This window comes from Nilaparvata lugens, chromosome 2, assembly GCF_014356525.2.
Source record: "Nilaparvata lugens isolate BPH chromosome 2, ASM1435652v1, whole genome shotgun sequence".
NCBI lineage: Eukaryota > Metazoa > Arthropoda > Insecta > Hemiptera > Delphacidae > Nilaparvata > Nilaparvata lugens.
Window position 1 is genome coordinate 79,626,332 of NC_052505.1, and position 14,716 is coordinate 79,641,047.

Sequence of the window (14,716 nt, forward strand, 5' to 3'; positions counted from 1 at the left end):
TATAAATATAAAGAAAATAAAAATCTCAGTACCCTTTTTTTGAAATATTTTATCACAACATGTTTCGGTCATTTATGCCATTTTCAAGTGATTTATATGAGATTTGAGTTATTCATGTTTCAAGTTACAATACATAGGCTTAAATGAAGTTGTTCACGGTTACAGATTCATTGTTTATTCACACATTCAACCATTGATCATAGTCAATGCAACGAGAACTCTCCTCATAAAAATTATGGTAAATTATTAGAATTATTGATTATTGTTGAACGAAGATCTAAATTAAATGCTGTAAATCAAGGCTTTTGCTATCCAGAGATTGTCGGTTTGGTGTGAGGGTAAGCATTGGCAATTAGGAGGTACCGGGTTCGATTCCCGTGTTGAAATAGCTATTTATGTATTAAGAGCGTAATGCGCGACTTTATCGCTCGCGCAAAACAGTTATCACGTTAGACGTGAAGCGGAGCGTGATAATTTTGCAAGAGCGATAAAGAAGCATTACGTGCGAATTACATACAAAATTTTTTCTACAACAGTCCAAACCTGTTAAATCAGACTACTTATTTCGGCAGAGTTACAATTACCGACTTTTTAGGTTAAGATCTGACTTTTTGGCGAGCTGCTTACCATCAGCTGATTAGCGAGCGTAAAGAAACTCTTCTGCGCATGCGAGAATGATCAGCGAGAGTAAAGAAAAATCTACTGCGCATTCGCGGATGGTTAGCGAGCGAAAAAGTAGATTCTCCTCAGAAATAAGCTGTTTTACGAGGAGAATTGAGTATGTAAATTCTTTCTTTACGCGCAGTTGTAGAAAAAATAATTTTTGTATAGTAGCGTTTACTTTGAAAAAGTAGAGTCAACAAGGATCTAGCAGGAGATTCCATGAGAAAAAATAGCCCTTCGGATTAGTGCATTGGATTTTTCAAGGAGATGAAAAAAGTTGAGGAAGAGTAAAAGTAATGTATTATGCAAGAGCCATACATCGCATTGTGCTAATTACTTGTCGGGGACGTCTCTAGTGGAATGGCTCAACGCATTACTCATTCAAAGACTTTCCGAAAAGTTTGAGTCTTTTCCCTGGTTTCTATTCCATGGGGGATTCCAGAACGACTTTCTTGACTCCTTCATTTATTCTTCTGACTTAACTTTCCCTCGCAAGGGATAGTATCATTTCCCAATCTTGGTCAATTAACATTTTCAACTTGGAACGCGAGACTGGACTCTCCTACTTCTATCGCAAATAAAGACTGTAGTTAATCTGTTCTGTAACATTTGCATACAACCAAAAATATAAGTATGATGATGAGTGATTCTAATAATGTACTATTCAATATGTGTCACTCGAGAAATATGCTATGTTATTCATACTAAAATAATAATTACTCATTATGTATACTGTTGTGAGTTGGAACAGGCAAGAGCCCAAACCTTCAATGGAATAAGAAGAAGGAGAAGAAGAAGAAGAAGAAGAAGAAGAAGAAGAAGAAGAAGAAGAAGAAGAGAGAAGAAGAAGAGGAAGAAGAAGAAGAATATTAATAATTTATTATAAGCTCTATCATTCTTGTTATATTTATCATATTATTAATTTATCAGATTCATTTAATAACATTTTGATGTTGTTATCCGGATTTTTTTTTAGACTTTGTTCATAATTTATATCCTAACTTGGCTTCGCCATATTTGAAGACCTTATGATGATATTGGATTTTGTAGTTTTTTACACAATTCCAACCATCAATTCCAATCAAGTAGAGATAATACTGATGTTTATGCAATGCACGCAACAAACATTTGACAAGATTTTAATGATATGGTATTCCAATAGTCCAAGTATTTACTTTCATTTTGCTGATCATGAATACGTTGGTGAAATAGAATAACAACAGAGTTACACTGATAATACGTCGTTTACAAGCGTAGAATTGTTATTGTTGATGGTTTTCATGAACTATCAGGGGATCAGGTATGTCTATGTAACGCATACCTCAGACCCGGGAAACTTCATTTCCCTACAGCTCTCCCTCTCCCTGCTCGACATGTTCTCATCTCTTTTCCATTTATAATCAATAAATGAAAATTCATCTCACTCGTATCATATATAACGTTTTCCAACATCCATCTAATTTTTCTTCAACAAAAAGTTCAATTCTCCAACAAACATGGTGATTATTCCAACAGTTATGTGACAATTTCCAGTGAATATCTCGAAAACTAAAGAAGATATCACAAAACTCTACAAGACAAAACTTGTAGAAATTTTATTTAACTCCATTTTTGTTCAGTTAGTCATGTCGCTGAAATGCATTGTTTTCAAGATACATGCGTGTAAGCCAGAAATGAAAATACGCAACTTTTAAACCACCCTCAACCATTAAGCACAAGGGGTAGGGATGAGGACTTTTGATACCTTTAAATATCTTTCAAATCACCCCTACCCCCTTAGCACAGGGGGTAGGGGTGAGGACTTTTGTTTACCCTCTAACTATCCTTAAAAGAGCTGTGGGGTAAAAAATAATTTTGTTCCAAACGTTTCAATAAATTTCCACTCCATACTTCGAGTATGAGGGCTGCTTGGTTGAAACACCCTAGTGTCCCACAAGGATGAATAAGAAATAGATTATCAGTTTTTATACTGTTGTAATTTGAAAGTACACTCATTAATAGTTATTTGTGCAACTAGTGCGCAAAGTGACAGTTTGCTGCACCGAAAGAAACGTTCGGAATAGCTTCTTGAGTGCAGCAGAGGAACTTTGCACACGTATTACACATTAAATTTTTCCCACAGTTATCATTGAATATGAAGAGTGAATAATATTATGGGTAAAATGATGGCTGGAATCCATCAAATGTTTGTGTGTGTGTGTGTGTGTGTGTGTGTGTGATGCTGTTATTAATAACCTTAATTCATTTAAAAATTAATAATCCAATTGAAGTTGAAAATTCTCAGCCAAAGTTCTCATTTTTATTCATTCAAGAATCAGAAAAAATACAGATAACAAAAAATTCGCATTCAAAATACACGCCAACAGCCGATTGGGATGGCTGCAAGATGGCTGAACCGACAAGCGCGCGACCTAGCAGGAAGAATCGTACCTAAGTTTGTTTCATCCAGCTAAAATTTACTGAAACAGGATTCAGAAATTTAGACTTTTGCTCAAATTACCGAGAAAAATGCTCAAAGTAAACTGAAAAATATTTATAAAAATAACATATACAACAGAAAATATTTATTGTAGTATTCTTATGTTTTTTATTATTTTTATTTATATGGATATCGAACGGTAATCATTTAACCTCAAAATTCAAATTTTATAATGTAAATTTGCTACTTTTCTCATTGCTTGCAGTTGAAATAATTATTACTGTCAATAGAAAATAAACATTATTTATTATTAAATGATGAGAAGTTATTATTTAATTATGATTTAGATGAACATTATTCTTGTTTTGGATTTCTAGATTGGGATTTTATCATAAATGTAGGGTAGTCATTGAAATGATTCTTATCTAAATCTAACCACAGTCATTGTTACCAACTTAATTTTTGTTTTCGTGCACTAATCCTCCATAAAACCCACCAACTATTTTGTGTTGCCATGTTGCATATCTGGAGTGCAGAAAAATTTTTCCCGCACTAGAGCGGAAAAGTGATTCTTTGCGTTCTGTAATCAGTGCAGGAATGGCCACTTTTCAAGGTAACTAGAAAAAAATAATTTCCTCATTCCTAATTAAAAGACGTCCTCCATACATGATAAATCGTCCCTCATACAAAGGTAGACTATCACACACAAGCTCTCTATTTGAGAGCTGCATTGTGAATTTTATTTCTTAATTTTGTATTATTCAATCATTTTTTCCCAACTAGTATTATACCATTATTGGAATACAATCTTATTATTACGAGTATTTGTATAGTTTCACTCCTGAAAGCTTCCTTCCACTATCAATCCATCCACACTACTTCTCCATTCCCTCCTCTTTTATCTCAAAACACGATCCAATTACATTGCTCCCTCTCAATAAGTAAAGAACTGCAACTGATTGGTTCTGAATAGTTGTAGCCCACTTGTGTCACGTGATTATAGTGGCAATCACGCTACAATATTGCACCTACATGTTGATTAGCTGGCAACATTAGATCTGTTTTAAATGATTCTTCAGTTAGCGTATCAATCCATAAAGCATATATATAGGCTTCTAGGCCTGCGGGCATCCAATGGCACGCGCGTATGAGCCTGACCTTGGAATAATTCATGCCTCCAAATTCGATGGCTGAAAGTGAGGTTAGGACAGTGGCGGTGCGCTGCGGAAAAATGTGGCATAATGCAGCAAAGGGGCCGCCTAGCATCTTTCCTACGCGACCATTCACAGGAACAAAGCCGAAATTTGAATAAATAAAGGTTGAAACGGCGCTATCCAGATTCCTTCTGGAATTAGGGCCGCTTTATATGTGCAGATAACAATGAGGTGGTTCTTCAATTATTTAGTGCAGCGGGCTGAGCGCGGGGAATATTGTAAGGGCTTCAAGTCGCAACTGCTGCTACGTCTACTTATCCAGCGGCTTAGGCTGCGGTTACTACTCTCTCTCACACTCTCTCTAACTCTCTTACTTTCTTTCACTCACTTCCTCACACACACACTCTCTCACTCCCTCTCACTAGAAATCTCTCTCCCTATCTCAATCTTTCTCACTCTCTTCCACTACTCTTTCTGTGACTCTATCTCTCTCTTTCCTTTTCTCTCTCTCTCTCTCGCTCACACTCTTTGTCACTCTTTCTCTCTCTCTCCCTCTATTAGTCACACACTATCCTCACTTTCCACTTTCAACCTCCTCACATCAACTCTTCCTCCACTATATATGCTTTCTCTCACCCTTGAAGGCTCCTCGTCTCTTCACTTACGAACTCAACTCACTCACTCCGACTTTCCTCCTCACTACCATTTTCCACTCCTCTCCATACTTGCTCTGTCTCTTCCGGTCTCTCCCTATTATGTTCTCTCTTCAACTCACATACTTTCCATACTCCTACCTCACTCACATGTTCTCTCTCTATCTTCCTTTCCTTTTCTTTATCTCCGTCTCTCTCTCTCTCGTGAAGCAACTTTCTCTCTCCACTCACGAACTTGCTCGACGGACTAGAACCACCTGAGTTGCTATTCATGTGTAAGGGTTGTCTTATTAGTGTGTGTTGCACTCTCCATTCATTGAACCCCTTCACAAACAACATAAAGACCGTCGTCGATCGTTCAAATTGCAGGTGCTAAGAAGTTGGTTGAACTCTTCCGGGATCAAATATCTTGTTAAATTATGTTTGAGGATAGTTAAATCTTGAACTAGGACTCGTAATCTCTATATTTTATATGATCAAGGATCAATAGATTCCTATCCTTAGAGTAGAGTAGGGTAGCTATCATTGAAGCGAGAAAATTTAATAAAAGATTCCTTATTCGTCAAAAATAAAACATACATCAGAAAAAGAAGCATTATCGAAAAATTATTCCTCCATGGTAGAACTCAATTGAATGTAAGGTCAAGTGCTCTTCATCATTTATATCAACAAGATATTTTTTGTCATAGTCATTCAATTTCAGCTGTTTTACATCCATGAAATCAAGCCGGTAAACAGATGATTGTAGAACAAATAAACATATGATTCTCATTACAGCATACTATACTGTAATAAAATCATATGTTTCAGTCGAGTATGTTTCCCGTCCTATGACTTGAGATACTATTACAATATGTTGATTAAAATCTTCGTATCAACTTAATATTCAATCTTATAATCATGTAGTATTGTAGGATGAATATAATTATTATAAACGTGAAAAATAAATAATAAATATCAAGCTAAAATCCCAATTAATGCTGTAATAATTATTTATTCATTAATTAGCATTCGAACAAATGCTATTTTCAATTTATTTCCATCTGTAAAAATAAATCTCCTGTTACAGTGAATTTGCTGATACGGTTTACTAAAACAGTCACTGACTTTAAAGAAGATAACCTGGAAGCAGAACAGTTGGCGCTTCTTTCCTTTGAATTCATCTAGAATTTGCAAAGGCAATAATATAAGAAGATACTATTCATATTTCGGTGTCAAAACGGGACCTTAACGAGTCGGTGTGGGAGGGTTCCCGGTAGAGAATTTTATTTGCATGCTGATGAGTCAAGACAAGTGTTTTGTTTTGTTTTCTTGTCTGACGTCGCATTAAAGCCATGTGAACGGCTCTAGGTGATCAAGCGTTGAATGATTTATGCATTCGGAGTACATGAGGGACAGCACAAGTCCTTATAAATAATGCGGCAATCTTCTCCAACTTAATGGAGCCTGACTCGTAATCAGCCTTCTCTCCGGCTTCCAGGCTGACTGACAGCTCAACAATGCCAATGCCACCACTGTCTTATTCTGTCTGCATTCTAGACTACCAACAATACTTTTGGAACACCTAGCGCTGCAACGCTAACTCGCATTGTGTGGATTTCAAGCTCCGTCTAGCAAATCGGGAGCTTTTCCCTCTGAATAGGATTGCATGTTCTTGGATAGTTAATTCACATTCGATTGTTATCAACGACAAAACTGATTGATTTCACGATTGTAACTTGGAATATTCTAGAGTATTGTTGTGTACAATAGATGAGAGAGGACTGACACTCAGGATGAGTTTGTGGTTCTGAAGTTTTCAACTATGAGACAGTTGTAATAGATAAGATCATTGATTGATACGTACGTTGCGAACAATTCATCGTAGTTTGTTTCTTTAGAATAATTAATAAGTCACTTTTGTTCACGACAAGACAATGAATATCAACTATTGTGACAAAGTACAAACCAATCAGTTTACTTAGATAATTGAAATGAGGAAACTTCCACGAATCTACCATCTTAATGGAATCTATAACGTTAACTTTAAAAAAGAATATTAAAATCATTCAAAGCTTTGGCCACTGAAGATTGCTAGTTGGGGAGGAAAGAAAAAACACTGTGTGTCTCACATAGCATGTTTTTGAGCTTCACTCGATTTTCTCCAATTTGTTATCGATGATGTAAATCCAGTTGTTCACCAGTTTAAGTTCAGCTTCTCAAATTTAACAATGCCTGCTTGAATATCATGGAAGAAGAGATCACCTAGCTTTTGTGATGGTCATTGGTTTTTAAGGAAATATATCATCGTAATCGAATATATCTTCGACTAATTCAACATTTTCTCAGTACGTAGTAATAGAAACGAGTGGACAACCTTCACATATCGAGAACTACGTTGAATCGAGAAGTATAAGATTGCAAAGTCAAACAACACGAGAATTTGAAAAATTGATTATTCAATTGAATATTTCAGTGAGAAGGTCAGGTTGCAGATAAATCAATTCTATCAACTATTCTAGCAGTATCAATGATATCTTCAACGCCTAGCCACTATTTTAGCATAGTTCAACACCGGATTCACTAACAGAGTGGTATCGTTGCGTTCAAGGGGTTTCGAATCCTTTTGACGTCTGCTAATCTGGAAAGTGGCTTAGACTTGATGGAGATTGATTTAATTAAATCTGCGAAACGTGTCAGCGAGATGCTTTGCGAGATTCTCTTCCTCCGAACAGAATGTCAAACGCGAATTCCCTGAGGAATAGAAACACACAAATTTATGTCAACTTTGAGCGCAGCCACTGGAAGTGGAACATGTTGACATAATAGCTGACGAAAGTTTGCCCTCCATCTGTCTGTGTATGGTTTTTCGTGAATTATTCAACATCAATTTACCAATAGAAAACTTTCTCCAGAATAAGTTGGAATGTTCACAACATTGAATTCAGAACATCAAGATTTGCTTATCATATACAGAAAGTGAAATACAGTACTCTGCCATAATCCCACCCTTAGAACAACCATAGTAATGGAATACAGAGAAAACCATACTGGAGTAGATCTATTTCCAAACAGCTCGAACTTATTTTCAAATAATTTTCTCCAAGCTCACCCTATTGCAACCGTGATGATCAAACAATAAAGGAGATAAAGCATAATATTCGTGAAATAATACCACATTACCCTTTTTGTGAACTTTTTAATATAAATTAACAGATTAAAACAACTAGTTTCGATGCTTACATCATTTTCAAGTAAAATAGCATAATATGTATATATATTATATTGTATATATATTATATTGTATATATATTATATTGTAGCATATATGTATATATATTGCATATATATTATGCTTTTTTTTCTACAAGATGTGTATCTACTTTCTCAATGATAAAACTCAATCGTGCCTGATTCATCCAATATAGTACTTCAAGTGGCGTAAACACTGGACATACTTGATTTACTGTGTAATGGATAGTGCACATCAGTAAGCTGTTTCAAAGTCAGCAATGTCGAAAAAGCAATACTAAGTCTTATATAATCAAGAAAATTTCACGTCAAACTGTCAGCATTGACAATTGATCCCATTAAATGGAAAGCATAGACGTATTTTATAAGAGATGCTCACATTTTAGAGTGGAGCTGACTACAATTAGTTTATCTTGGTTGGGTTGCTAAATATTTACTAGTCACTAATAACTTTTGAAGAGCGACTTGCTCTCCATTTTCAAATGATTGTAATCTAAGCTTGAAACCTTGAACCACAGTATCAATTTCTTGACCTGGTCAATTTACAGAAGAGAAACTTAGTTTCCACCAACGTGGATCCAATGAGAATTACTTTACCATTGTGTATTGAGCTGTCGATTTCAAGATTAATGTATTAGTATAAAGTAGATATTAGTATACCCTCAAATCTTTGATTCGATAATAATGGGCAATAACATAAAATTTTGCAGGTTTATTTGAATAATCAGCTAGATGTGATTCGGAACAGACCATATCCTAATCCTTGTATGTGAGAAGAAAAATATATTTGATTCAATTGATTATGATCCCTATTATTTTCAGCAGGAGGTGGAATCAGGGATATGGTCCGGTTGGTCGGAATGGAGTCCTTGCTCCAGAACATGCGACGGTGGAGCCGCGTTCCAACTGAGAAGGTGTAATGCTATTTCGGGATGCAAGGGACAAGCTATCAGATACCGAATATGCAACATGCAGGTGAGCTGTCAACTACCTTTCTTGTCTCTCATTCAACTCATTGTCCACAGTTCTCTGGCGACAATGGAAAATTGTTCTAGTTCTAGTAATATTTGTTTCAGGAATATATTGTAATCTCTACATTTCTGAGAATTTTACAAATAATACTCCAGCTGTAACTGGATTCTATAATTCTGAGAATGTTACTCTAAACTGCTTGTAACATACAAGACTCATCTGAGTTTTGGATATGACTTTAGTTCCCTCCCATTCAGCATAGTATAAATTATTCATTGCATCATTCTGTACTCCATCTCTGTCACATACGTCTAGACATCCTCAGTGTAGAACAGCATTTAATTAATCACAGAAATAGAAGAGCAAGCTCATTCCAATCATATTCTAACAAGAACTACTTAATGTCACAGTTTGTCTTCTCAATCAATCTCACTATAACAGAAATACATCTCAGTTGTTCCACTCTACAGAATGGAACTTAATTGTTCAAAAATAGTGAGGTTTGGAGTTTAAAGGTAGGACAAGTTACTTATCTGGCAATTTCTATCTCCAGTTCTATTTCATTCAAGAAGTCCAAAATGTTATTCACGCATTCCATTTCGAGATTATAATTTTGCAGTGTTACCATTATCAGAAAATTCAGAGCAGATAGGCAAGCCTTGGTCGTTGGTAGCGTACAATACCTCTGATACAAGGCCTCGGCCTACGATATTGCAACGTCGCAGCGTAGGCCTAGAATATACATATAGGCCTAGAATATACATGATTGAGAGTATACATGATTGGTGAAAAAATATTTTAAGAAATTCCAGCTGATCTTTTCACCAATCATTTATTAGATTCTAGGCCTACGCTGCGACGTTACAATATCGCAGGCCGGGGCCTTGTATTAGAGGTGGCTATGACAATAGTCATGTGGATATCCTCGTCTATTGATAATGAGGGGATATCCTCGTCTATCAAGGACATTCGATTTCTAATCAGAAAATTCACGAATGAGTTGTTCAGTAGAATTTGCAGGAAATAATATTCTCTCTAGCTTCAACTCAATTTCAGTAGTATAGATGATCTCTGCTGTTCTTTTCTTTCAGCACCGATGACTTATAGTTTTACCATAAATAACAATTTTATGAGGCTCGGCCCATTTGTAGATAGGACATGTTCCGAGCACGACGCGACATCTGCAACAAACAATACTCTTGTACATGGAGACGATTCAGAACGGTCCCCCTTCAATAAATCACACAGTAGCTCACGTCTTCCAAAGCTATCTGTCTGCGCCCCCCTGCAATTCCCCCCTCGTTCCTGGCACAATCACCTCCCCTCAATTCTCTTCCAAAACTAACTCTGGCTCGGAAATAAACAGCCGGCCGATTTATCCCGAAGATATGACAACAAAAGAGATAGTTCCGCTGTTACGACAAACTTGGTGTAATCGCTGTGACGGGGGCCTCACTGTCATGCATTGCTCTCCCCCCACCCCTCCACCACCAACCAAATCCCGAATAAATGAAACTAGTGGTAAAAGCCCCGATGTATCACAGTTATTACTGTTTTTGTTGGCCTGAAAGCCTATTGTTGTTTGTCTCTTTAGCCAGTGGTCTGCTGGCCAAACCAACAAATTGTTTACTGTCGTTTACTTGGAGCAGGTCAATTTTGACTCATTGCTTGCTTATTTCTACTAGCCAGGCATATTCGTATTGAAAATACTATGACGCATTATGCTGCCTTGAAGCACGAGGGAGAGAACACTTTATTCTACTTTCTTCTGTGCTTGAAGTTTATTTCTCCTTACATAATTTCCATGGTGAATGTGTCTATCTTTGTGATGGATGGAATCATTACAAGTTGTGATCACTTCTTCCCAATAAAATTATACTCATTGCAATCACATACAGTAGACTACTGATTCCATTTGATATGAGGGTGTAGTACTCACTCATTGGTAATGAATTCCACTAAAGTAGGGATATTTTTCATGCTATGAGAGCAGCTTCGTAATTATATTTCTAATTCCATTGCCAGACGTGATCTATTATTAAATTCAATATGTGGACTCTTTAGTTCAATTCTCACAATTGTGACAAAATACTTTTTTGTGTCGAGAACTATTCAAACCCGAAAAATCAAAATTCAATAAGAAATTAGCATTATGTCATTAGTAGAAACCAATTTTGGTGAATATGAAATATGATGAAATTAAAATGTCATTTCAAAATTGTTAAAATGAATTAATCATTTGTAATAAAACCATCTTAAACATTCTCATCTTCTAGCACCTTGTTAGACGAAAGATCAGTAGTTTTAGGCGAGGACTTCTGAGCTTTATTCTTCAGCAACGTTTTCCCAGCAACTAAATCAGTGGAGTTTCCACACCCTTTGGTAAAATCACGTTTGGTAGAGAGTTAGTGGGAAGGATATTTTCAATATTCTTCCCTAAGAATGGACATTGATATGTCCAAAGCTCCGCCAATTTCATTCCATTTCATTTCATTTCATTCCATTTCATTTCATTTCATTTATTTATTGTATAAAATACTATAATCATAATACAATTATGACATTGGAGAAAAAACTAGGCTGAGCCTGTACTATTTCTCTCCAAAAATTTTGATAAAATGTTAATGTTGTCCAAAAGATAAGGTTATGTAATCACACACTGCTTCGTTACTTGATTTTCGGTCCAGGAATGATGATTTAAAATTTTGAAGGTTGATTTTATACTCCAAATGAATCACAGAATGTATCACAATAAATTAAAAGCTTTAGAAATATTGCACTTATTTAAAAAGATTTAATACAAAATCAAAAACCTACTCACTATTATTCACAGCTGAAAACTGATGTAGATGCATAACAATATTATCTATAGTTATTCCAAATTGCTTTTTTCATATCATCTAGGGATGGGTATCGATACATCGATGTTTCAACATCAAACATCGATGTTTTTAACATCGATGTTTACTGTTCGATGTTTTTCACTTATCGATGGTTTTACCTAGACATCGGTCATCCGATGTTTTTCCCAACTAAAAAGTAAAAACAATTCTAATTTTTTAATTTGATACAAGTTTTTTTTTTTGTTTGTAGAGGATTATCTTGAGAGCAATAAGCAATAGTAACAGAATTACAATCATTATCTCTATCATATTTAGTATAGTATTCTGTTAAGTGTTTTTTGTGAATATAATATAGATCACTCTTGTGAAAGATCTCGCATAAGTTTTGACTTCCTGCAGATTGCTATTTTTATTTTTTAATCAGGCTCTCTGTATTTTTATGTGAGACTGTTGGATACTCTTGAAGATTTACATTACTTCTGTGGCCCGTGTCAAGGTTAGATAGTTGGTTATTTAGAATTGAATAAGAGGTCGGATTCTTCGTTTCTTAGGAAGAAAGAGTTTTTTCTTACTACAATTATTTCCTCAACATGTGTTTAACACTAATTAATCTAGCTCTGGAAAAGAGGTCCTCGTATTGTTAGGAGTGCAGATATCCATATAAAAAAACTTAATCCATTTTCATTTCCTAAAAAATCTATCAGGTATTGAATGAATACGATATGAGTATCAATGATTGCTAAAATTGGCTTAGGGTGAAATTTCAAGACCGAATCCTCAAGGATATCCCGAGAGGTTTCAGACTAAACCATGAAGATGACAAATCTTGTGAACTAGAGTTGATGTATCTTTCTAGTCACAACCTGACTTCAATTATTCGAAAGACTGTTACCTGAATACCTCAAGTCCAAAATTGCTGTGATTCCAGTTAGTAACTGTTGAAATATTGGAACAATAGCTCCAAATGAAATTGTTGTCACTTTAGAAGCTCTTTTTGTGCTCTACAATCTGAGATCAGGTATAGCGATCTCATATTCCAGGTACACCTGACAACAATGTTCCTTGTATTGTGAAAAACACCTAATTTTCAGCTTCAAGCATCATCACCAACTACATTGTCCACACATTGTCCACATATTTCGCACAACGACATAAGTTCTTGTGATTATATTCTATGAGAATCACCCGTAAGATACACTTCATTTCAGTATTTCCTAGTGGAGAGGCGCGCTTAAGGACACCTCAAGGATCAAAATTTCAAACACATAACTTTTGACACAATGCTCAGATTTCATCGTACTGCACTTCATCCTTCTCGGTTCGTCACGGCGGTTCAAAATCATGCATAATAAGTCAAATTCAGTCTAAAAATGGAAAATTTATTGTTGAGTGTACTTAAGCCTATATTCCAATACACAGAAAATGACCAATTTCTATATTCAAAGTTGCATGTCTTGTGAAATACTTCTGATAGAATTTCCAAATCTAGTGAGAAAATTGTCCCCCTCTACCCACTCCAATAAATAATACTTTCGATTCCAAAACAATTTAGAAGTTAAGATTTTAAAAATGGCGATTTCAGTTTTCGTAATTTTACTGTTGATCAAGAGTTTCTAAAACGAGTCTGATACATCATAGAAACTTACGATTGATTACAAATTGTAGATAAATTCATCCTCTACGAGCTCAGTTGCCTAAAATCCATCTTGAATCACTTTTCGCTATCATAGAACTGCCAAAACCGTTAATATGAGAAAAATATCTACAATTTCCGGAAAACAATCAAATCTCACTTTACGAACATATTTTTTCATGAATTGTTTACAGCAGATGAAATAGAAAATTCTATTTTACATTTCAAGATCATGTAATAATTTTTATAATAAGGGGTTACCGAGATACATAGCTTTGAATATAGAAATTGGCCATTTCTTATGTATTGAATATGAATAAGTACCTACACTCAACAATAAATTTTCTATTTTTTGACCGAATTTGACTGTTGATGCATGATTTTGAACCGCCTTGGCGAGCCGAGAAGAATGAAGTGTAGTACGATGAAATCTGAGCATTGTGTCAAAAGTAAATTATAAGTGTTTGAAATTTTGATCCTTGAGGTGTCCTTAAGCGTGCCTCTACTAGCAAATACTGAAATTAAGTGCATCTAACGGGTGATTCTTACCCATGAACTTATGTCATTGTGCGAAATATCAATGTGAGGACAAAGTAGATGGTGATGATGGTTGAAGCTCAAAATTGGGTGTTTTCCACAATACAAGGGGCATTGTTCACAGGTGTACCTGGAAATCTATATGACATAGAGCGCTCTACCTGATCTCAGATTGTATAGCACAAAAATACGCCTAGAGGGATTTAGAAATATACATCTAAATTGTAACAATCGGAAGATATTGTTGATTTAAAACTAAAATTCATCAAAATTGATTTTTTCTTCAAATTTTACTCATTTTTGAAAAATTATAACAAAGTACTCATTGGAGATAGAGAGTTCCGAGTGATCTCATTTTTTTCAGAATTATATAATCTGGGAGAGATTTGGCAGAAATAGCTGAAAACTGGAAAATGAGCCGAAAATACGAGGTTTTTGGGCTATCTTGTATCTAGCACAAGGAAATCTTGCATGAAGAAATTGGTTCTGGACTTCTCTTATGTATCCAAATAATATATTAAAAAATCAGAACTACAATATAAATTGCAAACACCCCCTTTTTTATGTCTATATTGACTGGACTAACAGTATCATCCATAAAACCGTAGGGC

General features: G+C 35.3%; 1 protein-coding gene across 6 annotated transcripts in view; it reads left to right on the forward strand.

The window, feature by feature from the left end:
• The window catches only part of LOC111057538 (ADAMTS-like protein 1), a 323,119-nt gene that overhangs the window by 221,126 nt on the left and 87,277 nt on the right, over positions 1 to 14,716 (forward strand). For 5 of the 6 annotated variants that reach the window (XM_039421842.1, XM_039421841.1, XM_039421845.1 and 2 more), the window contains one exon: positions 8,943 to 9,095. In XM_039421842.1, the coding sequence (XP_039277776.1) occupies positions 8,943 to 9,095 (153 nt within the window). The remainder of the gene's footprint in view (positions 1 to 8,942; positions 9,096 to 14,716) is intronic. The other variant, XM_039421843.1, reaches the window with a different exon arrangement.